Below are 27999 nucleotides of genomic sequence, written 5' to 3'. Positions count from 1 at the left end.
ACATCAGACCAGTTGCCATGTAAAGTTTAAACCAGGGTCTGAGACAAAACTCGATTCTGTTTCTGGAGGTGGAGTCAGCATACGCTACAGCCTCTGCAGCTGAGAAAGCACTTTGGTGTTGGCAGCTAATCACAGCAGGGCATGCCTGCCAGCTCCCCTCCAGGAGGACCCAGGGTGGCAGGTGGCAAAGCCAGATTCTTCTCCACTACTATCAAGCAATTTCTTTGCAGGTTCTTGTCTCACAAATTCAAAAAAAGGACAACAACAGAAGGCAGAGTGAAAAAGAGTAAGATTTATTAAAACGTGAAGAAAAGAGACTGAACTCTCGCAGGACAAGAGAGTACCCGATAGCGAGTTGCCATTGGAGTATACTAGTCCAGGGGTTTATATAGCTCTTGGCCAACACTGTTGGTCCAAATTTATGCTAAGCAGGCCTTGGAAAAGTACCAATGCTATTGGCTGGCCCTTGAGTCTGAACTTTCCTGTAACCTCCATTCAGGCTCACCCCCACTCTGTGCACCGGGCCTTCAGGGGAATGTAGAGTGCCTATCTTATCCAAAATGACCATCCTTTTCATCTCAGTCATTGTGTTCTTATATTTTAAGTGTGTCTATTATGAACTGTATTTGTAGACTCATCTCTAAATCCAGTGTAATGTTTGTCTTTTACTTTGCAAGTTTAGTTCACTTGCAAAATACTTACTGTGATTATCAATATATTTGCAATTAGTTCCTCCATTTTATCCAGTTATTTCCATACACCACTTTTTGTATGTAAATTTTCCTCCTTTATTTTTCACTTTTTAAAGATTGAAGAGCATATGTTCTGTTTTGCTTGAGTTTGTCCTCATTCTTTTTCCATCCATCCCCTCATTATTAGTTTGGAAGTTACACTCTGTGTTTCCCTTTTATCTTAAGCCAGAGGAAAAAGGGTTTAAGAAGACCCACTTTTTGAGTTTGGCCTGTCTCTTAGGTTTGGGGAGCTTGTGAGCTCTAATGAGACACATCAACAGGGCTGAGTCAGAAAGGAAACTGGACTGGAAACAAAGTATTCTCTCAACACTGGTCCTTGAGAGTACTGCTTATCTTGCACCAGATGTGGGCAAGGCAGGAGGGCCATCTGTAAATCCTGTCCAGACTTGCTATGGACAGGATGGTCCCCAGATAACCAGGGGCAAAGAAGGAAACATTCCAAGCAAGTAAAAGGAAGCATGCCCTTAAGAAGGAAGGACAGTCCGCCCCAGCAGTATTTCCAAAGAACCCACAACAGCCCCTTCAGAGAACAGGTCACTCTGAACATCTACAAAATCCATTAAGCCATAACAGATGTCAAATGACCAACAATGGAAGGTGATACCTTATCCCAGCCCTTCCCATGAGGACTTGGCAGCAGGGAGGGGTAGGGGGCCAGGACCAGCCACTCCCCAAGCTCTAAGACTGCCTTTGTACCGTGTGACCCTGAGCCATCCTGCATGGCTGATTGGCCTGATGGAAGTTACCTGACCCAAAGGCAGCCAATGGGTAGGCTGAGCTGTGTGGTGACGAGCCAATCAGATTCTCAGGAACTTGCGCTTGGGAGCATAGAGCTGCCCGAAGTGGGCAAAGAGGATGCTAAGCTGAGGTGGGAAGAGAAGGCGGGTGGGAATATGGGACGCCAGGCTTGGAGGTCATGGCAAGCAGAAGTGGAGAGGAAGCCAAAGCACTGAGGAGGCAGAAGAGACAAGGCAGTGTGTCCTGACTCCCAGAACTCCCCTTTGGGAGATCACCGGAGTGAGCCTCTGATTTCTGCAATGAAGAACACAATCTTCAGAGAGAGAGAAAATCATAGAAGGGAGTCTCCTGGAACACAGTCCAGCTCGTCCCTACATGGACTTCACACCAAGTGTCAGTGCTGCATTTCCCCCCAAAAAAATCCTCTCTTATTGTGCTCTATTTTATTCTGTGAAAATAAGCCTTATTATAAATCAGAATGAAATCCACAAACCAAACCCGAAACTCTCTAGCAAAACAAGACCTTCTGGACTATAAAGGCATTCCTGACAGGACAGTCACTTCAACTTATTGCTTTTGCTTCTTGTTTCTTGAGAACATGACTCCAATGAGGCCCACGGCTGCCAAGCCCACTCCTGCGATGCCAGCTGCCATGATGACATCTCTGACCTGCAACAGAGAAGGGGTGAGTCAGACTCTAGTGGCAGGAATCCAGAGCAAGCTGTATGTTCAACAGGATCGTGCAGCTCAGGGCACCTCCATGCCCTTGGTCTCCCTTCACCAAACTCAGGAACCAACCAACAAATGTTGGAAGAGCAGAGGAGAGAGTTGGATGGGAAAAGAATCAGTGGGTGTAGCCAGCTGGCCTGGACTTCACAGAAACCCGAAAGTGAGAAACTCAATTCATCCTGTGGCTATTTAAAGAATATAAATCCTCAGCGGGTGACAGTGGATGACGTCAGAATGGTCAAAATACTGGCCAGCTACTGGGAAGCTCTTGAAGCCAGTGTGAAGTCAGGAACTTGTTATTGACAACGCAATAAAATATGACCTGCATGAGAACAGTGACCTCACCCCTCACTGGACCAGCACCTGGTCCAGTCAGGCATGGAGATGCTCTTTGTGTTTCTTTTTTTTTTTTAAGGAAAAAAAAAACTTTATGTTTAAATTCTGATCTATGCATAAAAAATCATTTTTATTTCATGGTTAAACTTAGTACAAAAACGACAATAATGTTAACTCGGAAGATTTCAACAGAAATCTATTCAGATTCATTTACTCCTGTAAGGCTAATATATAAAGAAACAAACATTCACACATTTTACTAAAATTTTCAGTAAATAATTCTAGCCATAATACTTATTGCAAAATTAAAAGTTCAAAAATTGTGTGTGGTTTTATAGCAATTACAACTTGTAATGAAAACACTAAGCCAAATTTCTCTGATCTAACCAGAACAACCCAAGTTAAAGACAAACCCACATAAATCCAGTTAACTCATACTAGACTCAGGTTCCAAAAACCACATTGGAGAAAAGATAGCATATTCAACAGATGGTGCTGGGAAAACTGGAAATCCATATGTAGTAGAATAAAATTTAACCCCTATCTCTCACCCTGCACAAAACTCAAGGCCTAGGAATTAGACTAATAACCCTGCACATACTAGGGAAAATGTAGGTCCAACAGCCCATGATGTGAGCTCAGGAACCAACTTCTCAACAAGACTCTTAAAGCACAAGAAGTAAAATCAAAAATCAACAAATGGGATGGCATCGAAATAAAAGGCTTCTTCACAGCAAAGGAAACAATCAAGAGCATGGAGAGAGAACCTACAGAATAGGAGACAATCTTTACCACCTGCACCTCAGGTAGGTGTTAATTTCCAGGATATACAACGAATTCAAAAACTTAACACAAAAAAAACCAAAAAATCCATAAATGGGCAAAGGAAGTAAACAGACATATCTCAAAAGAAGAAACATGAACAGTCAACAAATAAATTTAAAAATGTTCAACATTGCTAGCAATTAGAGAAATGCAAATTAAAACTACGCTGAGATTTCGTCTCACTCCAAGAAGAATGGCGGTTATCAAGAATACATAACAGGGGCTGGGGATGTGGCTCAAGCGGTAGCGCGCTCGCCTGGCGTGCGTGCAGCCCGGGCTCGATCCTCAGCACCACATACCAACAAAGATGTTGTGTCCGCCGAAAACTAAAAAATAAATATTAAAATTCTCTCTCTCTCTCTCTCTCTCTCTCTCTCTCTCTTAAAAAAAAAAGAATACATAACAGTAAATGTTGGTGAGAAAGCAGGGGAAATGGTGCACTTATACATTGTTGGTGGGACTGCAAATTGATGCAACCACTCTGAAAAGCAGTGTGGAGATTCCTCAAAAAACTAGGAATGGAACCACCATTTGTTCCAGTTATCCCACTTCTCGGTACATATCCAAAGGACTTAAAATGGGCATAATATAGTGACACAGCCACATCAATGATTATAGAAGCTCAATTCACAATAGCTAAGCTATGGCGCAAAACTAGGTTTCCCTTTAAGAGATGAGTGGATAAAGAAATTGTAGTAGAGCAAAAGATAGCAATACTGGAAGCTCTCAAAAAGCCCACAAGGATCTCATTCATCACAATGAAACTCAAAATTAATGAAGTACTTCCCACCCCCATTCACTGAGAGCTTCTGTTAGGTAGCAATCATCCACCCTTAATCATAAGAAGGAAGGTTCAACGGAAGTACCACACATCTAAAATTAAAGACAGAGAGGAAAACAAACATTTTAAAACGTCATCTGGCTGGGCACGGTAGTGCAGGACTGTAATCCCAGCGGCTCAGAAAGCAGGGGCAGGAATATCACAAGTTCAAAGCCAGTCTCAGCAATGGTGAGGAGCTAAGCAACTCAGTGAGGACCTGTCTCTAAATAAAATATAAAATAAGGCTGAAGAATGTGGCTCAGTGGTCAAGTAACCCTGAGTTCAATCCCTGGTACTCACCCCCCCCCCCAAAAAAAAAGTCATCTGGAGAAATAAATCATATCTAGAAAAGAAACCACTTTTTAAAAACTATTAATAGAGAACACAGGACATATTGCATTCAATAAATAAGTACACAGTACTATAAAAATAATAGAAATTGAGAAAACAAACAGTTCATAGAAAATAAAAATATGATAGAAGCGACAAACTCAGTAGGAAAGTTGAAAGATGAGAAATTTCTCAGAATAGAAGCCAAAGATTTAAAAAATATAGAGAATAATCCAACCAGCCCAAAATCTGAATAATACAAATTCCAGAAAAAGAAACAGGGAAGAAAAAAATTAAAAATTAAATAATTCATGCTGGGCACTGTGGCACACTCCTGTAATCCCACTGACTCAGGCAGCTGAGACAGGACGATCATGAGTTCAAAGCCAGCCTCAGCAATTTAGCAAGGTGCTGAGCAACCCAGTGAGACCCTGTCTCTAAATAAAATACAAAATAGGGCTGGGATGTGGCTCGGTGGTTGAGTGCCCCTGAGTTCAATCCCCAATGAGCTCCACGCCCCCACCAACAAAAAATATATATATATATATGTATATTATGAATTAAAAAAATAGGGCCAGGCATGGTGGTGCACACCTGTAATCCCAGCAGCTCTGGAGGCTGAGGCAGGAGAATCTCGAGTTCAAAGCCAGCCTCAGCAACATTGAGGCACTATATAACTCAGTGATGTCTCTAAATAAAATACAAAATGGGGCTGGGGATGTGGTTCAGTGGTTGAGTGCCCCTAGGTTCAATCTGTGATACAAAAAAAAAAAAATTAATTTAAAAACTTTTCCAGAAAAAAAAAAGAAATAAAGAGGCCCAGGAATTTGATACAATACTTTATCATAGTAAAACTTCAAACATGAACATTATGTCTACAATACTAGAAAGGCAAGAAAAGCGATGATGAAATCATCACACAATTAATGCAAAAACAACCCATCTCAGAAGACAAGCACTTAAGCATCCTAGGAAAGGGCCACAAGAAAACGTTGCTAAGTTTTTGACATGTCTGTCATGCCGGAAATCAAACCCAGGGCCTCTAGCAAGCTTGGCAAGTGCTCTACCATCGAACTACATCCCCAGCCCATTTGTTGCTAATTCATAACACAGACAGCTGTGCTGATGCAGACACAGAAGCAATTGATTACGGCTCTGGTACCTTGGCTTTGTCCAGTAATGGGTCATTGCTTTAAGAGGATGGACACATACACACACACACACACACACACACACACCTCAGACTCCTCCTCTGTTTAAAACATTCCCATTTACCTTTTTCTTTTGTGTGTGTGGTGCTAAGCATTGAATCCAGGGCCTTGTGCATGCAAGACAAGCACTCTACCAACTGAGCTATATGCCCAGACTCCCATTTACCTTTGACCTCTGATCTTCAATCTGGTTTAACTCCAGTGCCTAAACATCCACTCAACATGTGATTGACATGTCAGACTTCAGAAGTCTGTCTATTCAGTAACCGAATTTAGTACAGCTGTTCTTTCACCTCAGCATTCAAATATGTTTGGTGTACAAAACACTGTGAAGGTGACACTGGAGGACGGTCTGTCTGCTGCTGACTGAACCGTGGCAGCAGGACATGAGCCCAGTAGCACTCAGAGCTTCAGACTCAATGCAGATCAAGAGCCTCTACGTGTGAGTGCCTAGGATATGATCTGAAGCTTGGAAACCAGTGCCAGGCAGAGGTCTGCTGCCCTCATTTACAGTTTGGCTAGAGGTTCAGTGTATCTGGTGGCCCTTTCCCCGACTTTCTTCCAGTCTCTGAGCCATAGTGTCCTCCCATCCATGTCAGCCCTTGGTGTTGTATAGCACAGCAGCAACACGGAAAGCAAGAAAACTGAATAGAAATGATCCAGATCAATGAGCCACAGTGAGAGAGTCCAGGCTCCCTACTTCTGGCATTATCCAAGGTCCAATTCCAGGGCAGCCCCTGAGACAATGCAAAGGGACAGCAAAGGGTCCCCATATAGACCAACTGTCCCCAGTGAAGGCTCCGCGTCCCAAGTCAACAAAACTGTTGTCTCTCCCACCAAAGGCATGAAAGAGTGTCACAAACGGATCAAGAAAACTCACCCTAAAACCAAGCCAGTCTCTTAAGCAGAATCCGAGCTGCCATGGAAAACATTGTATCTTTCATGCCAAGAAGTTCAATGAAGACAGCACACCAAGAAACTCAGAAACAAAAAGGATGAAAATGTGCACCTGGCACACAAAACCTGCACCCCAACATGACATGGCCAATGGTCTTATTGCCACTCGAAGCAGAGAGCTTACCCAGATGGATGGATGGATGGATGCATGGATGGATATAAATATGGATTAAAAAAAAATTCCTATATAACCAATGTAGAGACGGATTTGAGGGCTGCAGTAGTTTTTTTGTTTTTTTGTTTGTTTGTTTCATGCTGCTCAGACTTATCTGGGCCATAAACATGTCCATCATAGCCGTGTGCACATCAGCAAACACCAGTGAAATCAACAACACAAAGTGCCTAAAACTAGGTTCTCAGCAGCCAGAACTCATGTTAGAAGGGTCTGATGGAGCTACCAACCAGAGGTGTGACTGCTGGTCTTTCTTTCTTTTCTTTCTTTCTCTTTCTTTCTTTCTTTCTTTCTTTCTTTCTTGTTCATGGACCTTTGTTTTATTCATTTATTTATATACAGTGCTGAGATTTGAACCCAGTGCCTCACACATGCTAGACAAGTGTCTACCACTGAGCCACAACCCAGCCCCTCACACTTCTTCTAAGATATGGTTTTGTGGCAGCTGTGGTTCTGCGGGGTTACCTTGCCAGGAAGCCTGCATACTGTCACTTGCGTCCAGTGCTTTCCTTGCTGAGCTCTTGTGTCAGGGGGGGAGAAATGACCTGCAGATGATGCCGGAGGAACAATATGGCCCCAGTTCTTTACAGAACCTCATGGTCTGAGAGCAAACGCCAGTGCAGCTGATTCATACAAAAGACACGTTGTCAGGGAAAACAACAATATCCTCATTGTTTGTGCTCCAGCTTTGTACATAGTCAAAAAGTGTGATTAAATACAAGAAAGCGGTATCTAGTGGCCCTGATAGTGCAGACATTTTGGGGAAAACAATCTGTCCACGAATCAGCGCCACCTGCAGATGCCATTGATAATGTGCACTGCAGAGGGGTCCGCCCAGACCTGGCTGATGCTACAGGGATTCTGATGGGGAAAGGGCTACATGAGGTGGATCACAGGTCTTTAACTCAGAATCTTGTCAAAGAGAAAATTGTCTCTCTTTAGAAATGTTAAGAAATCTTATCTTTTTTTTTCCCCAAGTGGGCAAACCGAGATTCTGTCATTACTGACAGCTGTTTATGTGACATAGCTCTTCTGAGTTGAATCCAGATTTAGTGATGTCTAAATCGTTTCTTTTTAATGATTTTTTTTTAGAGAGAGAGAGAGAGAGAGAGAGAATTTTAATATTTATTTTTTAGTTTTCGTCAGACACAACATCTTTGTTTGTATGTGGTGCTGAGGATCGAACCCGGGCCGCACGCATGCCAGGCAAGCGCGCTACCTCTTGAGCCACATCCCCAGCCCCTCTAAATCGTTTTTTGAAAAGGAAATTCTACTGTGCTTCCTTCACATTGAGCAATGTTTGAAGTGGATTTAAAAAGAAGCGGAGGGAATGGGGTTGTGGCTCAGTGGTGGAGCACTTGCCAAGAAAGGATGAGGCACCGGGGTCCATCCTCAGCACTATATCAAATAAATAGTATAAAAAATACAATAACATTTTTTAAAAAAAGAAAAGAAAAAGCAGAAAAGAGTAGTGCTATTCTAAAAGCAACCTGATATAGACTTAGAGTTTATAAAACAAAAAGTTATAAAATATATGTATAGAAATTGTCCTTTCTTCAATCATCAAGAATACAGGCAACAATAAATAAATGTTGGTGAAGATGTGGGGAAAAGGTACACTCACACATTGCTGGTGGGACTGCAAATTAGTGCAACCACGATGGAAAGCAGTATGGAGATTCCTCAGAAAACTTGGAATGGAACCAACATTTGACCCAGTTACCCACTCCTCAGTTTATACCCAAAGGACTTAAAATCAGCATAGTACAGTAATGCAGCCACATCAATGTTTATAGCAGCTCAATTCACAATATCTAAACTATGGAACCAACCTAGGTGTCCTTCAATAGATGAATGGATAAAGAAAATGTGGTATGTCTACTCAATGGAATATTACTCAGCTTTAAAGAAGAGTGAAATTATGGCCTTTGCCAGTAAATGGATGGAGTTGGAGAATATCAGGCTAAGCAAAATAAGCCAATCCAAAAAAAAAAAAAAAAAAAGGCCAAATGTTTTCTCTAACATGCAGATGCTAATTCATAATAAAGTGGTAGGGGAGACTAGAGAAGAATAGTATTACCTTAGATTAGGTAGAGAGAAGTGATGAGAGGGAAGGGGAAGGGATATGGGGACAGGAAAGACGGTGGAATGAAACAGACATTATTACTTTGGGTATATATGTGACTACATGACCAATATGATTCTACAATATGTACACTCAGAAAAGTGAGAAATTATATCCCATCTATGAATGATATATCAAAGTGCATAAATGCATTCTACTGTCATGTATAACTAATTAAAACAAATTTTAAAATTAATAAAAAAGAAAAAAGTTTTAAAAAGAGAAATTGGCCTTTCTTTACAGTAACATTAAAGTACTACCTCACAGTTTATCCAGATGGACTGTCCACATTTTCAATCTTAATATTTTATCTAATTCAGACTAGACTTCACTGTAAGTGCAGCTCCGAGTTGGTGGAGGTATTTTTTCGTTTGTTTGTTTTGGGGTTTTTTGTTTGTTTGTTTGTTTGTTTGTTTTTAGTATAACTCAATGCAAAGGCTTCTCTACAGAGATTTACTAAAATACACTTTGTGAAGCCCAAGTATTTTTAAGTGGATAGAAAGTAGAAAAACCTGTTCCTAGAATGCTCTTAGGCATGTAAGGCACAGATTGCATTTTAATTTAAATCCATTGCTTCACTTTTTTTTTTTTTCTGAGAAGTTAGATAAGTCCTAAGTACTCTGTTGATAGAAATCTGACCTGCTGCAAAGAGCCAGTGCAGACAATGATTCATCAGATTCTTAAAAACAAAAATGCCTTCATGAGTCAATGACAGGGACAGTCATGGCTTTTGACAGCATTTGTGAAGAAAAATGCGGCTGGACTTTTTCCCATTTTTACTAATTTGGCCATCTTTAGTGAGAGGGACACCTGGGGAGGTTACATTTTAATTTGGCTCACCAGCAGGTATTATAGTTGCCGCAGTCTGGCTGGGCACAATCAGGAGCCACTTGTCAAAAGAAACTAACTTTATTTTTAGAACCACACACGCCAAACAAAACAGCCTCTCAGGAAAAACCCTCAGAGCCTCAACTGCCACCACCGGCTTTCCACAAGCCTCTCTCTCCCACCCAAGCTTCTCTCCACCTCCCACAATCCTCCTGCTCTTGAGGCCGATTGGCTGGGTCACGTGGGCGGAGCCAAAAAAGTCCCCCAATGAGCAGCTCCGTGGTCTGAAAGGGCAGGGAAACAGCCCAATGAGCATCACCGCAGAGGAGCCAATCAGCTAGATGTTGCTGGGGCCGCTGTGATCCAATCATCAGCCGGCAGCTGGAAGTTTGCTGGGGCCCCTTCGGCTGTGGCTCTCAACAATAGTCATGACTCCCCTGGGCTGGGGGTCCTCAAATGGGAACAATTTTGCCCCAGGAAGAAATGTAGCAATGCCTACGGACATTGTTGGTCTGGGGTGGGATGCTCCTGGTGTCACAGTCACGAAGAATTATCTGGCCCAAAATTGTCAACAGCCACTGAGGTTCCGAAACCTACATCCTAGATCAAAAGAGTAAAGAGGAAATCTTTGCAACAAAACAGGTGGCACTTCTCTTGGTTTTATATTATATTCTGGTTTCACTTTCTGTGATGGGTGGATTAAGTGGATTGGTTTGTTGCACCGTCATTATGTTGGATGGATCAGTTGAGGCTAAAGCCACATGAAGAAAAGGGTGTCGTGTGCAGTTCGTGTTGTTTCATTTCACAACAAGAGTAGAATTATCGTTTATAAAAAGAAGAAATGGTAGAAAATGTTTCCTGGTTATTTCACTATCTCAAGATTTGAAATTTCATTTAAATGTTCTAAATATCATTTGTGCCTAATGATATACATATTTTACTAAACTGTGTAACAATTTGGCAGTAAGAAAAATGTTCTACTTACAGAAACTTGTGGATCTGTCCATTATTCTATTAATAGAACCCAAGAATAGATAAAAATGAGATGAATAGGATTTATTTTGCAAATCTTCCTAATGTACACCCTTGATTTTATGGAAAATCTTGCTGTTTCCCAAGGTTGTATTGTAATCTATATTTGGAGTTTATTGCTATATAGATATAGGGAAATTTACCTGAAGAGGAAATCATACATGATTGACTTTTATGCAATATCAGTAATGATAACACTGAATCTTTTAAGTGTGAAGTTTCTCTTTTTCATGCTGATAATCACTACTAAATTTTAAGATGAAACTTTCATTATACCTAAATCTGCCAATGAATGTTAGTTTTCTAATCCAAAAAGATCAACAAATGAAAAACAGGAAAAAGAAGATAAAATAATCAGGAGAGCAATCCAGGGTCCAACATCCCAAGAGCAGGAGTCCCAGAGAAGTCAAAATGGAAAATTTCCCAGAATTAAAAGAAATGAGTCTCTAGATTTAAAGGAATCACCAAGTATTCAGCACAATAGATGAAACAGACCCACCCAAGGCACATCATAGTGAAAAAAAGATAAGATTCCATAGCTCTGGGGAAAAAAAAATTGAGCCACATTTAAAGGCTCAAAAATAGAATGGTTTCAGTGACACCCACCTGTAATCCCAGTGGCTTGAGAGGCTGAGACAGGAGGATCGTGAGTTCAAAGCCAGCCTCAGCAAAATCGAGGTGCTAAGCAACTCAGTGAGACCCTGTCTCTAAATAGAATACAAAATAGGGCTGGGGATGTGGCTCAGTAGTCCAGTGCCCCTGAGTTCATTCCCCAGTACCAAAAAAAAAAATTTTTTTGCATGGTTTCTGACTCCATCGCCACCATAACAAAATCTAGACAGTGAATCAATGCCTTCAAAAAAAAATTGATTTGCAACCTAGAGTTCTACACTTAGCCAAACTGTCAATCAAATGTGAGGGCAAACCAAAGACATTTTTAGGCACCCGAGCTCTTTTCACAATGCACTATTTTTCAATAAACTATTAGGGAAACTAGTCCAACGAAAACAAGGAAGTAAACCAAGAGAGAGAAAGATGTGAGCTTCAGAGGATAAAAACATCAGTGCAGGAGAGAAGTGCCTGGGATCTTTAGGAGGCTAGCGAAGAAATGACAGCCGTGTTACTTAGAAGTCAAATGGTTTTTTCTTGCCCCACCTCCCCCCCCAAACTCACACTGGGGATGGAACCCTGGCCTCACACATGCTAGCCAAGCACTCTACCACCGAGTTACCTCCTCAGCCCAGGACACTGTTTTGAAGACCATTAGCCCCAATAAACAGATGTGCTGAGTGCCATCTCCCCCAGACCCCTTCTTGCTTTGCATCATCTTTTGAACCTGCCACATCCAGGTCCTAGTGAAGTTCCTCGCATGGTCCTGCACACTGACGTCTTTTATCAACTCTCAGGGAAGTGGAAGCCAGACTGCAACCCAGGGACCTAGGAGTCCACCCCACACACAAGCAGCAATCTACTTAGCATGCACTTGCCACTCGATTTCTGTATGAATCAGCCTTAACAGTCATATGTATAAACAGCTGACAGACAATAATAACCCAACAAGTTGAGAAAAACAATATGAAGATACCCACTGGAAGACATCTAAAATCTCATGATAGACAGAACATGAAGCTACCAACCACTTTGGGGGTCAATGCAGCAAGTACAGATGTTGGCAGCGTCTGAGGGAAAGCTGAGACTGATCCTTGTAGGTGGCGCTGGTGAGTGCCTCCCCATCCGAGTCACTGTGGCCCCGATAGGCCAGTGGACAAGGCACAGGGGAACCAGGCAAATAAGAACAAGATGAGGACCAGCAGGACCACTCCACTAGTACAACAGTTTACTGAGCCAGCTCTGCACTAAGCAGAAAGACCTTCTAAGCTAATTCCTATGGAAATCCTCCAGGAACAGTTATCACTTGTTCTTTACTCAAGTTGGGGGACTTGGCTAAATCTCTCAAGGTCAAACAAATCTCCCAAGGTCAGACAGCTGACAAAAGGCAGGCCTCAGATCCAGCCCAGGTCGGCCTGACTTCAGGAGCCCATGCTGTTGACCACCACCCTGACCAAAAACAAAGGAATGGATCTCAAAAAATAAAAATGAACCACCAGACTGATTTTAACCTCATCATTCATTGAAGGAAAAAAATCATATTTTTCTGCATCAACAATCATATAAGAACTTTTTCCAAGAATGTGCTCATCAAAAAGCGGGGCGGGAAGTAGCAATCAAAGTGGGGCACAGGGAGAACAGGAAGGAGAAAAAGAGACCCAAGAGAGCGGGCAGGGCCAAAAGCAGACCAAGTAAAGGAACATAACTGCATCCCCTGGGAGGCCCTGGGGCCTCCTGGACTCCCTCTTGGACTTCAGCTGGGCTGAGGAGAGTGCCACTGGTAAGCCCGAGGAGCCTGGTCACACAGATCTCGGCCACCTCTGCTATTCATTGGTGTAGGCACATTTGACTCCAAGGAAAAGACAGGTGCAGGTCTGGAGACCCAACAGAGCTTTGTCGGATGAAATGAACGGCCACAGACAGTTACAGAAACACTGGAAGCCTCCGTTTTCCCATCTGTTAAGTGGGAATAATAGAACCTCCAGGCTCCAGAGGTTCATCCCAGGGCCAGACACCAGGGAGGGCTCAGGAAAGAGGCTGATCACCATGGCCATGACTTCCTTTCTTGGCCATCACGTCCCTAACAGCACTGACCTGCGTTGCCACCATGTCTGACTGTCCTCCCACCCCGACTGTGACACCCTTGAGGACAGGAAGCACATCTCTGCTGTGTTGTTTTGTTCGGCCCTTTCTCTCCCCCCACACTGATGCCCAGCCACTGTCAGCTGGGAATGGTCTGGTTCCTGGGATGGGGACACAGGCTGAGGACACACCTGGTCACTGCGGGCAACTCCGTAGCGCAGCTCATTCACAAAGTGCTCGCAGTTCTCGCTGGTCAGCTTGTAGAGGACCTCCTGCCCCACCAGCTCCTCCGCCCGCTGGATGATTTTGCTGGGGGGCAGCGGGGAGTACTTGTCGTCGTGCTTGTTATTGACCTGGTACTTGTCTCTCCCCGCCACGTCGTACAGCAGCTCCTTCTTCACTAGGGCCTTGTCCGTCAGGGCGGACATGATGCTGGCCGCACCCGCTCCTGCCACTTCACCTGAGGATCCACAAAGGGGAAACAGAGAAGGGGTCCAGGAAAGGGCCCCAGAGTCTCAGAACTGTCCCCAGCTGAGCATCTGCCCTTGGCACCAGAAGGGTACAGACATGACTGTGTGGCTTTGGAGAGGGCGTGTGGTCTCTGTGTCCTGGTTTTCTTACCTAAAGTAAGGACTAGTGAAGTTCCAGGATTTATTATAATTTTTGTTAGCCTAGAGAAGCTGGTTTTCTGTGCCCTTGACAACTACCTTGCCCTCTTAATTATGCAAATATGAACTTTGAACACACCTTTTCTTCTTAGAGAATACTGTGAATCTTTTGTGATTCCATCAGGGCTACAACTCTTGGACCTCAGGACACTGAGGACAGAGAAAAGTTGACTGATTTCAGGAGCAGTCCCCACCTTCTGGGAGCAAAGGGACCAAAGCCCTATAACTGCTTCCTAGGTGTGATGCTAAGGAGGGCCCCTAGGGACACCAGCAGTCCTGGCCAAGGCCCAGAGGCTACAGCTGATGCCAGCACAGACCCAGCAGCTCCCAATCCAGCCACCTGCATCGTGGGCAGGGGCATGCACTAGGTATAGTCACTGAAAAAGTATGTGTGCACCCAAGAGGTGGACGCAGGAGCCCGGGAGCACCCCAAGAGGAAGCCCACTGGTAAAGAGCCTCTGTAGCCCTGCCAGAATCAGGCCCCCCAGGTGCAGCAATAGCAACCCCCCTCAACTGGGCAGGACAGCCTTCAACTGTGACACCATGTGACAGCAACAAGCAGTGGCAGCAAGGGCTAATCAGATTCCAGATCCTGCTCTGCTCGGCTTTCCAGAAAGGACAACAGCCCTCTGCCCTGAGTACAATCCTGAGATCTTTAGAAAGTCAGGGGAATTCAGAGTTAGTGGTCAGAGGAGGTGATGCTGGAGAGTCGCTGAAGTAAATGAGAGCCAGGTGGCCTCGTTCGAGGCCTGAGTGTGTAGACAGGCTGCGCCCTTGAGGCTCAGCCACCCACCCGCAGCCCACAGGTCGGGTGGGGAACAGGGCTGGGACTAGGTGAGGCAAGCAACGTGATGTGGCACAATATTTAGCAGGTACCAGCTCTCAGCGACATGCACGACAGCAGCAACACCTAGGTAAGGGCTTCCTTAAACCCTGTCCCCTCGGTGCCACCCTGGCGTGTGACACACTGCACCTGGGCTGACCCTCAGAGGCTCTGGGTTCTGATTCTGGCTCCATGACTGACGGCCTGAGTGGTCTGCACATGTGACTTTGCTTTGCTGGGCCAATGCTGAGCAAACACACATTTTCTATTAAAGAAAACAGTAAGAAAGGGCATGTGGGTTAGCAAACAACCCATGACTGGACACAGAAACGTCCAAGTGGGCAGCAGAGCATGGTGCTTAAAGGCACAGAAGCCACAGCTGGGCTGCCAGGCCCTAAGTCCCAGTGGCTGAAAGGCAAGAGTCAGCTGTTATTTTTATGTATTAAGAACCAGGAAGAGGACGCCAAGCAAGAGGGACAGCAAAAGCCAAAAGACCCCACCAAGGGAAGAGCGTGGCAGGCCCGAGGGGCAGCAAGGAAGCCACCATGGCTGCCACCTAGAGGCCCAGGAAGAGAGACCAGAGGATGAGGCCCAGAGAGGCAGGCCCCACGTCTACAGGACAGACTATGGTTTCTAAGTTAACCAGAATCTGTTTCTACATATAAGGGAAAGGCCAATGGAGATTTTTTCTTTTGGGGTGCCAGGGATGGCACCCTGGGCCTTCCTCATGCTAAACATGTGCACTACCACTGAGCTACACCTGAGTCACTGGGTGAGAATTTTAAAGAGAGAGTTGCATGACTGATGTATCCTTTAGAACCATCCAGTTGGATGCAGATTCTGCTCATGCAGATCCTGGTGGTTTGGTTAATCAGGGGTGGGGAAGAGGACATCCACTCTGGCTACTCCATTAATTAAGGCCATTAGTTAAGAGTAAAGAGATGAACAAAAGACACATTCAGGAATGTCCACACCAGCTCTGTTCAAAGCGGCCAAAAACTGGGCCCACTCTGATGGCAGATGGTTCTTTCCAGTTCACTGACTTACCCTCTACTGCATCTGTGTGCTTGGCTATATTTGTGCTGTTTTCCAGTTTAAGTAAAAAGCTTAAGAAAGGGGATGGGGAATTCTCATTACCATACTCCACGGTAAGTGTTTCTTAGCCTCAGTTTACAAATAAACCAACCAAGGCTGGAAAGCCCAAATGAACTCATAACCAAGTCTGTCTGCCTGACACCTGCGTTCTTTCCAGGAGTCTTTGCTTAAAAGCAGAGCTGCCAGGCTGGGGATTTAGCTCAGTTAGTAGAGTGCTTGCCTCCCACGCCCAAGGCCATGGGTTCAATCCCCAGCACCCCACATACAAAAAAAAGCAGAGCTGCCTCCTTGGATGCTTCTTCAGCCCCTTTCCAAGAACCCCTGGGACTGCAAGGAGCAGAGTTTGAAAACCACTGCCCCACTCCAAACGGCCTAACTGCCTCCTGGTAACAGGAACAAAACCCCAGTTGGGGAGCAAGAAGGAATTTGGAGCTGCCTGTTATGTGCAGTTCTCCCATCCCCCTCTCCTAGCCCCTAGGCCCAGCACAGCCCAGCACAGCGGAGGCCTGGGTGCCCTTACTTGGGGGTGCCAGGTGGACCACATATCCATCGCCAATGTAGATCACCCAGTGTCTGTAGAAAGGACGGAAAATCTCAATCAGGTCTCCAGGCTTGGGCTCTGGCTGGAAAAAGCAAGAAGAGGGATGTTAGTGGTGGCATGAGACCTTGGAACCAGGGGTGGGGCGCCATCAGGAGGGTTCAGTCAGCAGTTCCCAGCATCAGGTCAGCAGGACATGTGTCCCAAGCCCTGCCCTGCTAGTCTGATGCAGGTCCACCTCACAAGCCTGAGCTCCAGTCCTGCAGGGACCACAGACCTGCCTCCCCACAAAACCCACCCTGACCTTACAAATTACAAACTGCAAATCAGAAAGGTTTGTTATCTGGATCTCTGTCTCATTGTGACTCTTTCTAGGAATATTCTAAACGAACTGTTACTCTGAGCCGAGCATTTTATTTCACACGCATGCCTCAATAAATCCACGCACCCATCCTATAAGGTGAGTACTGTCTATCCTGAACCCCATCTATAAGGGAGGAAATCTCCTATAAGGCTCAGAGATGTGCGTGAATTTGCACAAAGCCACACAGCTCGTGAGTGACATGGCCAGGACTCAACATCAGGCAGGCTAATCCCCAGGTCCATGTCTTGACTACACACAGACTGTCAGGCTACCGTCACTGGTTGTTTTGACTAGAACTGCCACCTGAGGCTGTCCAGTATACAGGGTATCCCCACAGGCACCCCAACCTGGCCAAGGGCCCTACAGAGAACCGGGATGGGCCTAAGGTAATGAGGTGCTCCTGGCTGCTCAGCACAAAGAGAAGGGCCATGAGTGCTCAGGTGAGTGTGTGGAGCCTAGGCAGTGGGAGAGAGCACGCCTGAGTGGACATGTGTGTGAACACGTGAACATGAGTATGTGTGTTTGTGTGTGTGTGTGTGTGTGTGTGTGAAGAAGGTGGGAAGGGTGCTGTAGATGCTCCCAAGTCCCTGCCTGTTAGGGGAACATGGGGTAGAATTTGAGAAAACTTCAGAGAGGTTCAAGATCACACCCACCCACAACACTGACACCCCAGGGTCAGACCTGTGCTGTGCACTGGGGGTGGGGAGTTTCCCACTCTGACCAGAGTTGGGGTGGGGTAGCCTCTGCGGCCCAGGCCAATCATAGACTCTAATGATCAAGGAAACCTACCCCCAGGACGTCTGGAGACAGGCCCATGCACCTGGTTCCAACCACTCTGTCCTTTGCTAAGGCCCCATCTGCAGGCAGGACCAGCACCGCCTTCCACACAGTGAAGACACGGAGAGGGGCTCCGACCTGCTTTCTCCTAGGAGTACAGGGGCTGCCCACATTCCATGCCAGCACCCCCAAAATAAATAAGAAGTAAAAAGTAGAGGACTCATGGGCTGGGGTTGTGGCTCAGCGATACAGCACTTGCCTTGCATGTGTGAGGCACTGGGTTCGATTCTCAGCACCACATATAAATAAACGAATAAAATAAAGGTCCATCAACAATCAAAAAAAATATTGAAAAAAAAAAAAAAGTAGAGGACTCCCATATGGAGTCCTATGCCCTAGTTAAAAGTAGGGAGTTGATGTCTACAGGGCAACATGGGGGGTCTCAAGGTGCTAGGGATGGAGCCCAGGGCCTCAAACATGCTAAGCACGTGCACTACCCCTGAGGTGCACCCCAGCCCCAGAGGGACTTTAAAACAGTGCCTACTGGGAAAATGAAGGTGCACTCGGTCACACAACATCACTTAAGTAAACTAAAGGCCCACAGACCCACAGCAACACCGAGGCACTAAGCAACTCAGTGAGACCCTGTCTCTAAATAAAATACAAAATAGGCCTGGGGATGTGGCTCAGCGGTCGAGTGCCCCTAAGTTCAATCCCCAGGACCCCCCCCAAAAAAGAAGGGACCCAAGAAGACAGGGTGCCATAAACTAAGGATATGCATAATTTACCCTCTTCCACCAAAATCCAATCAGAAAAGCAATTACCTAATGACACACATACGCCTGCCCTGCTGAGTCATAATTAAGAATTCAAAACCTCATGTGCTCAATATAAAGGTACAAAAATTACCGTCCAGAGCCAAATTTGGCCCTCTGCTTTTGTATGGCCAGCCGGAAAGCTCAAAATGTTTCTTACAGTTTTAAGTAGCTGAGGAAGAGTCCAAAGAGAATATCTTTTCACACAGGAAATTCAAATTTCATCGTCTGTGAGGTGTTCTGGGAACGTGAATGCACTCACACATTCACCTTCTGTCTGCGGCTGCTTGCTCTCTGCGACAGCAGGGTTGAGACGTTGTGGCAGCCACCATCTCAACTGTAAAACCTACAATGTTTACTACCTGGGCCTTTAGGGAAAATGTTTGCCAACCTCTGTCATGAAAGGACCCGCAGCTCTCCCAGGGATCCAGGCAAGTGACAAAAGGCTTGGCTCAGCAGAGCACCGCCAGACACGGGAACAGGCTGCCTCCTCGAGGGAAGGGCTCAGGGGACCCCCAGCTGCACAGACCCTCCTACGCAGCACACTCGGTAACAATGGCCAGCTGAGACTCTGCTCACCCATGGGATTTCACCACAAAAAGCCTTTCTCTCCCCACAAAAGCAGAGTGACAAAGGCTGTGTGACAGGCATTTTCCTTAGCAAGCAAACTGAGGGGCAATCTCTGGCCTCTGAAATTCATAATGGAAACAACCCAAACGAGGGTTAAGGGAGAAGGTGGGTCACAGCAGCAGACATGGAAATCATCAAAATCAGCAAGTTGGAAGGCATTATTATTCCATCTTTGCTTAAAGTGCATTTATAATTAAAATGTATTATACACTATTATGATCCGAGGAAACATACCAAACTATCGCAAATTGTACACAGTAAGTGACTGAGATTCAAGGAGTTTTAAACTTTATGTTCTATAATTTGATTTGTTTGAACTTTTCAAGTATAATTACTTTGATAATGAAAAATTTTTAAGATTTTTAAATAGGAAAAATACCCTCATGCTGATGAACTTGTATTTTTTAGTTGGATAATATAGATTGTATGTTACTAAACCTCATGAAACTTTGTCCCAATTAGAGGCATTAATTTTCTTTTGAATTATTTTCTACTTTTAAAAAATGTTTAAATAAGCATGAATTCATTTTAGAATTGGAAAAAAAAAACAGGATTGAACAAACACCAGTGTGTTTGTTCAATCAATCAAAATTTGATTTTGGGTAATTCATCCAAACACTGTCATGCCAAAAAATTAGAAATACATAGCCAGGTATAGTGTAATCCCAGCAACTTGGGAGGCTACGACAGGAGGATCCCAAGTTCAAGGCCAGCCTGGACAACTTAGAGAGGCCCTAAGCAACTTAATGAGAACCTGTCTCAAAATTAAAAAATAAAAGGTCTGGGAATGTAGTTCAGTGGGTTCAATCCCCAGTACCAAAAGATAACGCACACACGCACATGAGCACACACACACACATGCAAAGCAAAAATATTAGAAAGATATAGGTATTTAGATAGATCAAATATATATGTGCACATATATACATAAATATATACATATGTTTATATATTTTTAATATATTTGTTGAAATTTATTTGCTGAAATATATAAATATCTCTCTCAACATCCTAAAAGACATTCACTCTGGAGAGAGCTAAGGGTGATCCTTCATTTCTCCAAAAATTTCTAGATTTTATGTCACATTTTCAAGTATATAACACACTTCCCAACATTTTATTATAAAAAAAATTTTCAAACATACGATTTGAGTTTTCAAATGTTTAAAAGTGAAAGAAGATTTTAAATGAACATCTATAGACCTGATACTATATTTGCTTTATCACACAACATACGTCCATCTTTTTGTTTCTGTTGTACTGTATCTTCAAATTTTATTGTTGTTGTCGTTGTTGTTTTAAGTCATTTAAGAGCTCAAGCAATGAGGGAGTCCAAGGTAATGACAAGAGCGAGAAGATGCACCTGTGATGTGCTCTGACCATAAGCTTTACAGCTCCCTATAAATTACCATCCATAGCCATACCCTGGGTTCCTGCCTCCTCCTCCCCAGCATGAATGACAGGAGAACGGATTGCTAACATGCAAAATCACCTTTGGGTTTTTTTTGTTTTGTTTTTATTATTTTGTTACCAGGGATTGAACCTGTGGGGCACTTTTCCACTGAGCCATATCCCCAGCCCTTTTTAATTTTTATTTTGAGACAGGGTCCCACTAAATTGCTGAGACTGCCTCAATCTTGGGATCCTCTTGCCTCAGCCTCCAGAATTGCTGGGATTACAGCAATTACAGCACCACCATGCTCAGCTCATCCCACATTTTTAACAAATCCCAATGAATTAAGTGGCCAATAATATCCCTGAGAATCCCCTCACTTTGAGGGTGTCCACCTCTGCCTTGGAGGATCAAGGGACTCATGCATTTACTCATTCACTCCCCAGGTACTCTCTGAGCCGTGTACCAGGCACCAGGCACCTGGGCTTTGTCTATGAGCAAAAGCAAAGATGCCTGCCTTCATGGAGCTGTCATTCAGGGACAGGAAGAAAGACAGTGGAAAAAAAAAAAAACTTAGTAAATAAGCAAATCATCAGCTGGGCCCTGTGGTGCATGCTTGTGATCCCAGCAGCTCTGGAGGCTGAGGCAGGAGGATCTTGAGTTCAGCAACTTAGCAAGGCCCTGTCACTAAATAAAAAAATAAAATAGAGTTGGGGATGCAGCTCAGTGGTTAAGGCCCCTGAGTTCAATCCCTGATACCAAAAAAGAAAAGAAAAGAAGGCCAGCAATGGGGGTGGAGGGCAAGAGTGGCAGCGTAGAGGGTCACAGGGCCACAGAGGTGGCAGTGCAGCACCTGCCACCGCTCTAAGGCCTTTGACCCTGACTGATAGGGGCCCCTTCAAGGTGTGGAACACGGAGAGACAGGACCCACCACAGGGTCCCTCTGGCTGCTGCCCTTGAAAGAGACCACACAGGGCATGAGGAGGAAGAAGGAGACCAGGGCGACAGCTCAGACAGGCTGGGCGGAAGTACTGGACGCTGCATCCACTTTGAAGGTACAGCCGATGAGGAGGGGTATGGAGGAAAGAGGAGTCAGATGACCCCAAGGCACTTGGCCAGAGCAGCTGGGGGCAGATAAGCCGGCTCAGGGAGGCTGGGCTGAAAGGCCTGTTAGGAGCCACTGAAGAGGCCAGGGCAGCTGCTGCATGGAAAGTCTGGCCCACAGGAAGTGTGCTGGGACGAGGGCCCCCGACCTTCACGAGAGTTGGAGGTGAAAGCCTGGCTGATGTGGGCTTCAGCGCCAGTGAGGGAGAAGAACTGGAAGTGAAGCAGCCCCTGGGATTTCTGCTGCCGTCTTAAAAGAGGAAGGGGAACTTGTAGGTGGTAAAACAGAATTCGAACCCAGATCTAGAGATACCCAAGTCCTACACACTGCACTGCCCTCAGAGAAGGCAGTGGACAGGAAGTGGCCCGTAGAGAGGCAAGTCCACGAGGGTGGGGCAGACTGGGAGGCAGGGCAGCGGGATCCAGAGGAGCCCCGTGCTGTGGTGGGGGGAAACTCAGAGGCTCTTGGGGTGTGGCCAGAGCAGGATCCCGGGGTCAGAGCCCAGGCCTGATACGTCGCTCAAGTTCCCGGATGATTCCCCTGTGCACCTCAGAGTGAGACTCAGAACAGGTGATGTCTGAAGGGGACAGCGGGTCAGACTAGAAGTTAGGCGGAGACGGTGCACAGGCCTCATTTCACAGGCGGGGTAATAAGGCGGGGTGGGGGGAGTCACCCCAAAGTGGCAAGGCTGGAATATGCACCCCAGCCTATTCCCACCTCCTGCAAGAAGAAAGGAGACAGCCTGGCAGACTTTACCCCCTGCAGTCCCAGTCCCTGCAGAATGACCCCCATTCACTCTGTGACTCTGACTCAGTACAAGACCCCAGCTGTGGGCACCAGCAGGCCAGGGTGGAACGTGAGGGCGCTTCTAGAACAATTTCCAAGCCAAGGGGTGAAGCAAAACAAAAAGAATGTTTTTCTTTCACTCAAGGCCATTTTCAGGAAGCATCCTAACCCACCCAGGCACCAAAGTCTTCTCAGGGTTTGGGGGTTTTGTTTCTTTTTTTTTTTTTTTTTTGCTACTAGGGGTTGAACTCAGGGGCACTCAACCACTGGGCCACATCCCCAGCCCTATTTTGTATTTTACTTAGAGACAGGGTCTCAGTGAGTTGCTTAGAGCCTTGCTGTTGCGGAGGCTGGCTTTGACCTCAAGATCCTCCTGCCTCAGCCTCCCGAGCTGCTAGGATTACAGGCGTGTGCCACTGCTCCCGGCTGCTTGTGTTTCTTTATGAAATATTTCAAGAGTATGAAAACTAGAGAAAGTAGGAAAATGTTTAAACTTCTATGTTTTTTTCTAGATGGATTAAATTTTCAGAAACAGCAAGTGATTATAATTAGGGCTCCCAGATCACCAGGCTCCGCTACTTACTAGCAGTACAGCCCTGGGCCCGCTCACCGGCTTCTCCCAGCCGGTGTCCTCAGCCGTTAACCAGGGACACTGACAGCACCTGATTCTTGGGATCGTCCTGAGCATCAAATGAGGCAATAGCTGTAAGACGCTCAGCTCAGGCAGGACGCTCACTGCAAATGGCAGCTTCCGCTGCCACCGGGTCTGAGGGTGTGGTTGTTTGTTCTTTTTGCTTAGAAAAGTCAGCTCAGGAAGCAGCTAGAGGTTGTGAGGCTCAGAGGCACTCCCCAACTTTCTGCTCAACCACAATCTGGGGTGAACGTGGAAATCCCTCACCATGCCTCTTTCACTTTTGACACTCTGGGGGAAATGTCTAGAATTTTATGATAAAGAGGGAAGTCTGAGTGGAACATAGAATGGACTTTCCAGCAGAGAGCTGGGAGTTTTTTGCCAAGGTTTTTGGGAAAAGAAACCCATGGGGAGCTTAGTTAGCATCAGTCAGTCTGAGGCTGCATCCAGAGAAGCAGAACCCAGACCACCCTTGGAAGGCCTCCTCTGAGCCCCTCTGTGCTCTATTGCTGTGTGACTTTCAGGAATCACTTAACCTCTCTGAGCTTTCTAGTTAAACAGGACGATCCATCCAGCAGAGTCTGTGTAAGGAATAACTGAGATAATGGGGTGAACACTATAATGCCACTTAAACCAACAAGAGGCAGACTCGGTGACTCTGGCTGTGTTGAAACAGGAGAGGTGGGTGAAGGGGAACAAGAAAGGGGCCTGATTGCCTGGACTTGTCAGCATCAGGCCCAGAGAAAATATGGATGAGAGTTAAACAAGAGCTGGCCAGACACATGGTCCCTTCCCTCACTGCCCTGTGCCCAGGCCTCCCAGGGTCAGGGTAGAACAGTGGCATCTGCAACAGGCGCCAGGCCCAAGCTCAGCAGCCAAAGGTCACAGGCTTCCTAGAAAAAGAAGGCAAAACTCATCTTCCCTCCCAGGCTCTCCACACTCACCCCCAGGCTGTTCCCAAGAGGGCAACCCTCACCCCTTCCATGTCAGGGTGCCTGGCTCTCACCACCACCACCAGGCCCTGCTGGGGTCTTCACATAAGGAATCCTTACAACAGCCCTATTGTACATACCGGGAAACTGAGCCCAGAGACGGGAACTAACTTATCCCAGGTCTCTCAGCTTCCTAGGAAGCAGTGCCGGAAGTCACTGCAGCTCTCATACAATGGACAGCAAGCTTGGTATTTAGGAATATAAAAAAGGAAACAAAAAGTAAAGTCTTCTTTTGGAAATTAAATCTGCAAACAGGGAAACTGTATACCAGGTGGTCCGATTATTTGGAACCTAACTCAGGAAGATGGGAAAACTCCTCCAATGTGCCTTCGCTAGGCTACACGGTTCAATGGAAAGCCCACGGCTTTGAAAGCCTGGAGACCCACAAATTGTGCAGGATATTTTACATAAATTTTATTAAGAATTCACAATATTTTAGAGAGTAAGTGGTATTCTTCATTTTATGCCTGAAAACCAATATATGGATAACACGTAATAGGTGGATCATAAGAAAAGGCCAGGCATGGTGGCGCACACCTGTAATCCCAGCAGCTCTGGAGGCTGAGGCAGGAGGATCACGAGTTCAAAATTAGTCTCAGTGATGGCGAGGCCCTAAGCAACTCAGTGAGACCCCGTCTCTAAATAAAATATAAAACAGGGCTGGGGATGTGGTTCAGTGGTCAAGTGCCCCTTGGTTCAATTCCCAGTATCAGGAAAAAAAAAAAAAAAAAAAAGGCCGAGTTCTTCACGTGTAGCTAATTCACAGGGAGGTGCCGACATCCCAGAACAGCTCGGCTCCCATGAGGGGCCTCACCTCTGCACTGCTGCTCTCTAGACCTGCCCTTTGCCAATCACCTGGCAAAATCCCATTCCCCCCTCCAGATGGCTCCCGTCTCTACTCCCGCACGCCTCCCAGACTCCCCAGAAGAGCAGCATGTGTATGGGATGACTGGAACTGGCTGGACTGCGCCAGGGGAAGGCATGAGCAGCTCCATGCCCAGCCCGACAACTAGGCTTAAGCAGCACGCTGGCAGCCAGGGCTCCGCCTAATTCACCAGCCTCCACCTGGCACAGAAGACATTCTCAGCAGAGGTTTATGGCCTGGAGGGACATGTGGCTATCCCTGAGCCTCTCTCAGCCCCTCTGGAGTGCACAGAAAGCCCTGCAAGGACCTGAAGCCCCAAATCAACTGGAGAAGTCCCCTCTTCTTCCTTCTCCCCTTTGCACCTTAACTAGGTCTGCAGAGATTCTCCAGAACACCTGGCAAACTTAGGCGGTACAGCAGCGAAAAGGGGAGTCTGGATTCGGGCAATGGAATCACTTCTTCACATTAAAAGGCCTCGGTTGGGTTTCAGTTTCAATTTGGGCTTTTGTTTCCTTGCAGCGGCTGGGTCAACAAGCCAGACTCCAGGATGGAGTGGGTGGAGGAGAAAGGAAAAGACCCACACCTTCTAGCAGATTTGGAACACACAGAGATGGGCCTCAAGTCTCCACTCTTCAGCATCTCCCCATGCCCTGGAACAGTGATTTGCTGCTGGCTCCACCGCCCTGTTGTGGGATGGCTAGAATCGTTGGGCTGGGCCTAAGGGAAGGGGTGATCAGTTTCCATTCTCCACTCGAGAGGAGAGTTGAGTTACTGTTGAGATTTAATCGTCATCATCATCATCATCACCTCCAGTTGGCACATTTTAATTTCTTAATCTTTAAAAATTGTTCCACCAACGTGGAAGTTAAATCAGAGAACACACAGTTATGTCGTCAGCCCCCAACACACACAGACTCGGCACACATGTCTGTTTCGATGGTTTCCTAACAGCTCAGCAGAGTTCAAGTTCACTTCATACACAGATTATGTCACCAACCCCTACAGTTGTTTAAATCTCCCTATGTTCAAACAGAAAACAAAACAGTCTGGTCTCCAGAAGAAACTAAGAGTGACCAAGAACTAGACTCTCATTCTAGAGTTAGAGATGAAAGAAATGTCGAGGTTCCTGAGCATTTAGTCATTTTCCCTGATTTTTGTACAAGAAGAAAAATTGGGGGAATTTTGCCACATAAAAGAAAAACGTATGGTGAATTTTCTGGTTTAGATGTTTTAGTGAATATGTTTTGAATGTGGGGACATTAAATTATAGCATTATAATTTTTCATTACTGTGATCAACCTTCATATAAGAATAAATTTTCCCTTTTTTCAGTTTTTAGTAACTAAAAACTACTAATCCATTACTTTTTTCTGGGTTTTTTTTTTTTTTTTTTTTTTTGCTATTACCTTTATTTTTCATTTTTTAACCTCATGCTTCCATACACAAAGTCCGATAAAAGAAAATGTTCACTGTCCACATTTCTTTTCTGGCTGCTATTATCATTCATTTTATGACTATTGCTGAAAGTAATGTTGTCAGAGGAGAGGGATATTAAAAAGTGTCACACATGCCAGGTATGCCCAGCTCTTTACTTGGATTGAAATAATAATGATGACGACTCGGGCATTCAATATGTGTGCCAAGTATTGTTCAGAGCACTTCCTAAATTTTAAGTGATATTCATTCTGGGGTACAGAGTGAATTTGAACTGGATCGAAATCCCAGTGAGGTACTTGATGACCTATCACAAAAATCTGTTCTCTAACTACTCTGCTGGTTTGCCTAGATGACGGGAAGCCTCTGCAAAGCCCCCTATCCCACATCACAGGTTAGAAAGACCAACAGCGGGACTGGGAATGTGCTAGCAGAGCTGGTCACCACGCAGTCAGCTGACTGGGGGAGGCCCCTGCGCAGCAGGTCCAGCCTCAGACACTGAGGCCCAGGAGCTCGGTCGACAGGCTCTGTCGACCAGAAAGGCAGCCCTTGTCTTTAATGGAGAGACCTCTCCCTTTACTGCCTCCCTGTTCCCGAGGGTCCTGCCTTCCACTAGGGCTGACTCAGGCAGGGCAGCCCCCAACCTGACCACGCGTTGCACGAGAAGTCCTGAGAAAATTCCAACAGTCCCCAGGCACGAGGATCCTCCCTCCAGGCAAGAGGACTCAACAAATTACCATTAAGACACGACCCGGCCCCCATGCTCCCGGGCCCCCACACTTACAATGGGCGCGCGCATCTTCTTTCGCGACGTGGACCCTCGATGTCAGGCTCGATTTCACTTTATCAGTGGCCGTAATGCCTGAGGAAAGGGGAGCAGGAATGCATTAGGTCACCAACAAGAAACAGCGTCCTCAAGACCCCAGAAGCCAGCGGCTTCTAGCCTGGAGCCCTTGCGAGGTTCGTCGCTGACCCCTCGGAATAACCACCTGACTCCCCACCCCCCGAGACTGCGGTGGGCCCCCCCAAGCCCTGCACTGGACTTGTCCCTTGCAGGGGTCTGGATGGTTCACCTGAATGGTCCGCTCGGGGTTGGAAAGTCAGCGGCGACTGTCACGCCAACGGGGCCACTGCACCCGCCCTCGGTGCTCCCCCTCCTCCGCGCTCGCGGTCCCCGCCCGCGTCCCCGGCGGCCGCAGCTGCTCGGCTGCTCACCTAACTTGTTTACTCCCGCTCCACTCAACTGCTGTCTCCCAGGCAGCCCTCGGGGACCGCGAGAGGCACCCAAGCTTCTCACCTTTCCTGACGTCCCAGAAACAATCGCTCCACCCACCTGGCGGACTTGGGAGGCAGGCCAGCGGCCGCAGCAAAGGAACCAGCTTAATGGCCGCAGAGCCCTGGCCAGCGCGAGGTCACCCCGCCCCTCCCCCGTGACTGGCTAATGACAGCCTGACCGAGCTCCTGACCCAACCCCTACAGACAGCTGGAAGCCTCCCGCTCCGGCGGCCGGCAGGGCGGTCTCTCTCCACGCCCTCCT

At 46.2% G+C, this 27999-nt stretch overlaps 1 protein-coding gene across 4 annotated transcripts; it reads right to left on the bottom strand.

Moving 5' to 3' along the window:
* Positions 1 to 272: 272 nt before the first annotated feature.
* On the bottom strand, positions 273 to 27935 carry LOC124093169 (phospholipase A and acyltransferase 3). 4 transcript variants are annotated; one of them, XM_046445452.2, is made up of 5 exons: positions 27796 to 27935; positions 27247 to 27324; positions 16653 to 16755; positions 13738 to 14006; positions 273 to 2159 (listed from the first exon to the last, which is right to left on the bottom strand). In XM_046445452.2, the coding sequence occupies exons 2-5, from the start codon at positions 27259 to 27261 to the stop codon at positions 2058 to 2060; spliced, it is 489 nt and encodes a 162-aa protein (XP_046301408.1). In that variant the 5' UTR covers positions 27262 to 27324; positions 27796 to 27935; the 3' UTR covers positions 273 to 2057. The 4 variants fall into 4 exon arrangements, with proteins under 4 accessions (XP_046301408.1, XP_046301404.1, XP_046301407.1 ...); XM_046445448.2 differs by having other exon boundaries at positions 27760 to 27905; XM_046445451.2 differs by having other exon boundaries at positions 27678 to 27808.
* Positions 27936 to 27999: the final 64 nt, after the last annotated feature.

This window comes from Marmota monax, unplaced genomic scaffold (genome assembly GCF_021218885.2).
Source record: "Marmota monax isolate L192 unplaced genomic scaffold, Marmota_monax_Labrador192_F-V1.1 WCK01_AAM20220418_F8-fsc00038, whole genome shotgun sequence".
NCBI classification, from domain to species: Eukaryota; Metazoa; Chordata; class Mammalia; order Rodentia; family Sciuridae; genus Marmota; species Marmota monax.
The sequence above is the reverse complement of the archived record's forward strand: the minus strand, read 5'-3'. Positions and strand labels throughout refer to the sequence as shown.

Coding starts and splice junctions, on each gene's coding strand:
- LOC124093169 (XM_046445452.2), bottom strand. Junction 14,007..16,652: donor GGTCCACCTGGCACCCCCAA/GTAAGGGCACCC, acceptor GTGGATCCTCAG/GTGAAGTGGCAGGAGCGGGT. Junction 2,160..13,737: donor GAGTTGCCCGCAGTGACCAG/GTGTGTCCTCAG, acceptor TCTCTGTTGCAG/GTCAGAGATGTCATCATGGC.